Source organism: Myxocyprinus asiaticus, chromosome 8 (genome assembly GCF_019703515.2).
Source record: "Myxocyprinus asiaticus isolate MX2 ecotype Aquarium Trade chromosome 8, UBuf_Myxa_2, whole genome shotgun sequence".
In the NCBI taxonomy this organism is placed as follows: Eukaryota; Metazoa; Chordata; class Actinopteri; order Cypriniformes; family Catostomidae; genus Myxocyprinus; species Myxocyprinus asiaticus.
This window is the reverse complement of record NC_059351.1, coordinates 179588-186956: the sequence shown is the minus strand read 5'-3', so window position 1 is coordinate 186956 and position 7369 is coordinate 179588. Positions and strand designations below refer to the sequence as shown.

The 7369-nt window shown below is 37.4% G+C and overlaps 1 protein-coding gene across 1 annotated transcript; it reads right to left on the bottom strand.

The window, feature by feature from the left end:
• Positions 1–261: 261 nt before the first annotated feature.
• LOC127445209 (helix-loop-helix protein 2-like) lies at positions 262–3589 on the bottom strand. Its single transcript, XM_051705102.1, has 2 exons — positions 3101–3589; positions 262–1925 (listed from the first exon to the last, which is right to left on the bottom strand). Exon 2 carries the CDS (start codon positions 1850–1852, stop codon positions 1484–1486), a length of 369 nt encoding a protein of 122 aa, XP_051561062.1. The 5' UTR covers positions 1853–1925; positions 3101–3589; the 3' UTR covers positions 262–1483.
• Positions 3590–7369: the final 3780 nt, after the last annotated feature.

Sequence of the window (7369 nt, the reverse complement as noted above, 5' to 3'; positions counted from 1 at the left end):
ACAGCCTTTCAGCCAAGAGGGAGAACGAGCAAACGCGTCGAGCAAAAATCACACCCGAAACTTATCTCTTAAATTACAGCATAATAAATAATAATGTCATTGGTAATGTGGAATAACATTTGTATGAGATACGCTATAAGAGGAAAAAAACAGCCTACAAGTTTAGTCTGGAGTCGCAAACGAGACAGCGTTTCTCAGACAGCGAAGAAATGACATTGTAAACGAGACACTATTTATTATTTCGTCATATGTGTTGTCACATTTGTTTGTTTTTTTCATTGTTACTTTATTTAAAAAAGAAACAAGACTCAACAGTAAAATAGGGCAGCTTTGATAAAAACCAGCTGTCACATAAAGCAAAAAGGACACGACCCTGAAAAGAAGAATTCTTTGGATAGCAGATATTTTCTTAATTATAAAACAACTTATTGTATCATCTGTTTCAATAGGGTTCTGAATATAAACATCCCAGACAGCGACACGTGAACACTGAGAAACAGAAGACGCAAGACTTTTCATGTCATTTTGTGTTGTACAACATAAATCTCATAAATCATCCAAACCATATGAAATTACAGTAGACTATTAAATAAATAGAACATTTCAAAATGATTTTGTTGTAATGAATTCGTTGTTCTAATGTATTAAAAAAAAAACATGGGGAAAAACAGCAGATTATTCAAATAATTTAATCTCAATATACTATATATATATATATATATATCAAATAAAGAAACACTAAAAGGTGCAAGATGATGCTTAAATTTCCCCTCATCATTATTGAATGACGAAGTCTAACACACATGGTAACTTTTCTTTTAGCTACATCCAAGCAACGTACATTTATCTAAACAACAATCTTTCAACAAATAAATAAAAAATGAGGTGAAACATATTAAAACGTAGCACAACAATTATATAATAAATAATAAATAAATAAATAGTTAAATACACGTGGTTAAGGTCACGATGTCATATTTCAAGCGGCACTTGTAATTTTCCCCTAACTGGAAAACTACTAGAGGAGGAAACAGAGTCTCTTATTCTCCAGACAGATGCAACGGGTTATCTCTGACTCTGTGTCCACATAACAGTATTCAAATGATTTTAAGTCCTTATTGCATCATGAGTAGGCCTACAGCCTAAAGCAGGGACCACAGTCTTTTAAATGGTTCACGGCTCTTTGAGCAATTACCATTTTTGGTTTTCTATAAACTATAATTTCTCATCAAATTCATTAACACCTGTCTGTGTCAAATGAACACTTGGGTGATAGCCATCTTATGTGGTTTCAGTCTTTTCCAACTACATGCATGGAGGTGGCGCAGAGAGCCAACCACATACTGCGAAATTAGGATAGGCTACGTGTTTTTATTTTTGTTGTTGTTTATTTTTTGTTTTGTTTTTTTGTTTTTTTGTTTGTTTGTTTAATGGTCCTCATTTGTCCTCGGAATGGGTTTATCATCATAAAGATGGCCCTCTGCTAAACATCCAACACATGATTTAAATATGAGATATAGCAAATAGCTAGTCTCAGGATTTCTATTTTTGACAACTTTTTGTCGGGGGGAAGGGTTGGCAGCAGCTTCCTCAGTTCGGCAAAGGCAACGTTGAAGGCTTCAACCCGGATTCTCTCGCGGGTGGCATGGGCGGATCGGTATTTGGCCGTAGCTCGTCTGCGCCTCCTCTTCTCTTCCCTGCTGAGGGTTAGTGGCGCCTGAGACTTCGTCTTGCCCTCTCCCTCTGTGGGCTCATTAGTGATGCAACCAACCTTGATATCGTTCAACATTGTCTCAGCGTCGGACTGGCTCCACGGTAGATCTGAATCAGTTTGTTCTGGACTCAGCATCATTTTTTTTTTTTTAATTTATTTTTTTTTTTTTTAGTTTATATAATTTCTCCTTAGTTTTTAATTTTACAATGTCCTGAAACACAAAAAAGAAAAGAATCCTCAATTACAATTTAATAAAACATGAAAATAATTGTAATTTTACACAGATTCGTTGTTTGTGTTGTTTTTAAGTTAGGCCTACATGATAAGGTTCTATATCAGTCTTTTTTTCATGTTCATTCTGACATGTTTAAACATCTTGCCCCAAAGACAAATTTTCTCTTCTATGCCCACTCCCTTGGCATTGTACGAAGACATCTTCTGTAGGCTTCACATTAGACAAACATTAAATATGCGATTGTGATAACAGTTCCGATGAAAAAAAAAAAAAAAAACAAAAAAAAAACATGGCTGAACACTGTATCTGGCAGAGGGTACTGTACATTGCAAATACTGTGCTAAATTTAAAGGCTGCATTTTATAACATGCTATAGTGCATGCATTTCCGTTTTTATTTTCCATGTGCAATTGAATGACAATTAAATGTCAAATAAACAGTTAGCTTAATGTTTAAATTAAGAACATTTCTGCTGGGCCTTAAGTAGACTATACATATATATATATATATATCCAGAAAGTTCTTATATCCAATATTAAGTGCAAATACGATAATTGTGGAGTCACGTTCTGCAATTAAAGTCATCCATCTGTCACACTATAACATTTGGCGCGTGCTGCCTGACAGGACAAAACGAAACCAGAATAATAAGTGGTTCAAAAGGTTAACATCTGTTGAGAGAACCTTGCTTTTAGATCGCCATAAAATCACTCTTGGATCATTAAAAAAAAGAAAAAAAGAAAAAAAAAAAAAAAAAAAACATGGAAACATTTGCAACATCTCTGTGCCCAATCTAATTTAATACATTTGTTTTTAAACTTAGCAGTGTCAACTAAATGTAAGTCGAAAAAAAATAAGGAAAAAATTAAATGTAAAAACCCCAGACTGATGAGTGAATGAATAACTTCAAAACGTGTCACAAATAAGATGTATAAAGCTATATTTGTAGAAAATAATTGTGTTTATGCCATTGAGCAGATCAGTTTTCAAAATAATTAACGAGATACCAGTTTATTATAGGCTACTATAACAAATAGGCAATTTATAAATTTCTAAATATTTCCACAATATATATATGTTTACTTTACACATTTATAAAGATACAAGTTAACAAACTATTTATTGTATGACAGTTTACAAATTCAACAAACCGTGTAATGCACTTGTCAGCTCCTTCGGCAACTCTATCCGCGTGCCTTTCTGTCATGAAGCTTCCCTCCGAATTAAATATTTCTTCATTTACTTTGGGGTCCTCCGATTACAAAATGAGTACAAATCTGTCACTGAGCAATGAGCAAAATCAAAAATTGTGATGCTGAACAATTTCTGCCTTTCACGGATGATGCCTTCGGTTTTGAGATAGAAATCTGGAGGTGATGCCTCGTGACCCCAGACTCTAGACAATAGAGATGGCAGTGTTGATAAGATTGTAAAAAAAAAAAAAAAAAAAAAAAAAAAAAAAAGTACTGAAATGTTGTCAGTCCTCTGAAGGGAGACTGCGATTACTAGAGCATAAACTGGCGAAATAAACAGCACTTGAGTCGAAAACCATCTCTGTTAAATCCTGCATTCTCTTCTATTTCGCCTAAACTCAGTCGGCTGTTCTGTATGAGGTTATAAAGGACCAGGGTTTTAGAGGATATTTCATTGTAAAATCTCTTCAGAATGACGGAGGGCTGGAATATATTTGTGGGGTGGTATTGTCTAACACCGCCCCTTCGCATCACAACCCCCACCCCCCCACTTCCTCCAAGATCCACGGGCAGAGATGCCAGAGTCCAGACGGCTTGAGATAAATCTAATCTGCTACACATTTCTTGTTAATGTACAGGAGTGACATTGATTTCACTTGTCGCTTATATAAAGGGAAGTGTCATCATGTAATTGGTCATAACCCCACAAGTGAAAGTCAGGAGTACACAGTGTTACATTTAAAGGCATAAGAAGCAAATGATACAATTATTTATGCTCCATGAAAATTATTTAACACACATGGAGGGAGAAACAGACACAGCAATAGCAATATTTTCAAAATATGATGTGTAAAGGTTAACATTTCAGGATCCATTTTTTCAGTGTCTCTGTTAATTATTTTGGGATTGTGGATTATGAGGACAAACCAGTAATCACATTTTTGAATTTTAAAATTTTGGATTTTAAAATGTTATTGACTTATTGAGAGTCTTTCCACTCATAATTGCGACCTAAAATTAACTTACTAGGCCATTCTTACAATTCAGTGACATTTTGGCTTTGAAATCTTTGAAAATGAAATACTTTTGTAAGTATCTTTTTGTTTTCTCATGAAATTGACATGTTAAAAAGTTTATAAGTCATGCAGTCAATTGTTTTCAAGACTTTCAGTGGATAAATTAGCCACTAAATGGTCTCTGTGAATGATATCTAACAAACATATTTGTAAACTAATATTGATAATTTGATTTCTGTTCAGATAAATATATTTACATTTTACATAATTTTACATTAATTTTACCTATATTATCCCATAGTAAAAGTGAACATGTTAAGTTATGCTTGGCCACATTTAACTAACATCACAAAATAAAGAAAAACATAAAAATAGGGTTACACATTTCTTAAATTACTTTGCTGAATGACTGATATTTCACCTCCAATGTGTGTTGTCATTTCATAACATATATTTTCAATTAAGGGCCACAGTATCATGACATAACAAGGTGGACAAAGGCAGAGGCTATTTGAACTAAGTGCAATTAGCAATAGATGCCATTTACACTGTGCAAATACAAATAGCAACAAAAGCATCTTCTGCAATTAGTGTTAGATGCTCTGTCCACCGCTGACCACCAGGAGACACCTACCAAGTCCGCCGCTGACCGCCACAATGTACCTGCCGAGTCCAACACAGACTGCCACGACGTGCCCAAGCCTGCTGCAGTGCTTTTCACCACCCTTAAGAGGAGGAGGAGGAACAGATGGGTCCCTGTGCCAGTATCAGCTGCAGCTTCCCAGAAGGGGCTCAAATCAGTTACAGCTTCGCCAGCAGCCTTTGAGTCTGTTCCGCCCCCAGTGGATGCCAATGACCCTGTCCTCTCCCCAGCGGCCACAGAGTCTGTCCCTTCACCAGTGGCCATCAACGGCCCTGTCCTCTCCCCAGTGGCCACGAAAACCCTGTCCTCATCCCTGTTCTGGAGCCACCTGACCTCATAGCTGCTCTGGTGTTACATGACCCTCTTCCAGCTCCAAGGCTCCCTGACCTCGTCCCTACTCTTGAAACACCTGACCACATCTCATTCCTGGAGCCGCCTCCCTGGCCGCCGGCACTCAACTTCCTTCCTGGAGCCGTCTCCCGGCCGCTGGATCCAGCCCCTTTGTTTTGGGTCTTGTGTGAGTTTTTGTCCCTATGTGATTTGTCTTGTGTCTTGACCCCGCCCTTGTTTGCCCTGTTATCTGCCTGATTATTAGTTGATTGTCCCCACCTGATCTTCTTGCTACCCTCTATATTTTCTTCCCTTTATATTCCCCTCATGTGCTCTTTCCTGTTCATTCCTTCTGTCTACTCCAGATTTCTCTGTGTTCTGTTGTGGTGTTGTGTAAAGTTTTTTTGTTAGTCCTGTTTAATTCTAGTGTTGTGTTTTGTTCTGGTTCCCGTTTCCCCCCCTCATCGTTTTTTTATTTTCCTGCAGCATTGTAGTGTTTTCTGGGCTGTGTATATTTGTGTGTTCTTTTTGCTCAGTGTTTTCTGTTTGTTCTATTTTTATTTTTTAATAATCAAATATTTAACTGGCTACTGTCTGCATTTGGGTTCATTTCCCCTATCCTGACACACACAGACACCAACCCCTACCCCTAAATATAATCCTCATATTGCTGTAGTAACACTATGGTTAATTGTATTAAACTATGGCTTCGGGAGTCATGTGACACTATACAAGGTTTGATCGCTTGAAGGCGAGCACCGCTTAACTTTGCTACAGTTATCCTTTTAAGCAATATTAACCGGTGAGAACCGTAATAGTTCTGTTTGTTAAACTGTGCTGGGTGTGAAGGATGTCAAAAAATTTGAAATCGTCAGCCTGTGGGGACATTAAAAAGCACTTACGTTCTCACTCTGCAGACATCTTGCAGGATCAAGATGGCAGGGGTCCAGTTGATAATGACAGCGAGCCTCACAATGTAGTTCGGGATATCTCAAACATTTATGCAGCACTAACAAAAATCTCAACCGACATGGAGGACCTCATGGAAATACGTCGAGCGATCATGTCTATGGAGACAAAACTTTCCACCTTGATCACAAGAATGGGCGAGGTAGAGAAGCGTGTCGAGTCTCTGGAGTTGGCCGAAAGAGAGCTGCAGGCTAACTTGCTGTCCACCAAAGCCGATGTGGAATGGGTGTGTGAAAAACTAGAGGATATGTAAAATCGGAGCAGACGTAATAATGTGCATTTGTTGGAATCCCAGAGAGAAAGAAGGGTAAAGATATGGTGAGGTTTTTGAATGGGCTTATTTGGAATTTGATCGACACTGAGGGTCAACAGCTTGAAATTGAGCGCATCCACAGAGTTTTCGGTCAGCTTTCCAGGGCGGGTGACAGACCCGATCTATCCTGGCAAGATTCTTGTGGTTGGCTGACAGAGACTTTGTTCTATGAGCGGCGAGGAATAAATGCAAGTTGTGCTGGGCAGACCACAACATCATGGTTTTTCTAGACTTTGCTAGAGCTACACAAATGAAACGGGATGGATTCAAGGAGTGTAAGAAATAATTGCACCATTAGAAGGTAAGCTTCACATTGATGTATCCTGCTAATATAAGAATTGACACCAAGGATGGACGCAAGACTTTTACACACCCACGACAAGCTATGGCCTTCATTAAATCAGTGGAGTAAGTGAGTAACTTTGCCTGTACTCGATCAACAATACAGACTACACATCATGCATTTTGCTGATGCAGCCTGAGAGGGTTTGTTGTTCTGTTGTGTGCCAACTGGCTCTTTCCTGACTCTCTTTTTTTTCCTTTCTTTTTTTTCTCCCTTTGTTAACTTGCTGTTGAGATCATTTGCTCACGTTGTGGGTTCGATGTTATTGTTTACTGGGGCCTATATTATATTTAATTTTTCATTTTATTGAACATATTTATGTACAATGTAATGGCACGTTTTATGTTAAGAAAAACAAAACAAAACAACAACAATGATAATAATAATATCTATACATATACAGGTGCATCTCAATAAATTAGAATGTCGTGGAAAAGTTCATTTATTTCAGTAATTCAACTCAAATTGTGAAACTCGTGTATTAAATAAATTCAATGCACACAGACTGAAGTAGTTTAAGTCTTTGGTTCTTTTAATTGTGATGATTTTGGCTCACATTTAACAAAAACCCACCAATTCACTATCTCAAAAAATTAGAATACATCATTAAAAA

What these genes read in the sequence shown, in the direction of transcription:
- LOC127445209 (XM_051705102.1), bottom strand. Translation starts at nt 1,852, where the DNA reads ATGATGCTGAGTCCAGAACAAACTGATTCAGATCTACCGTGGAGCCAG.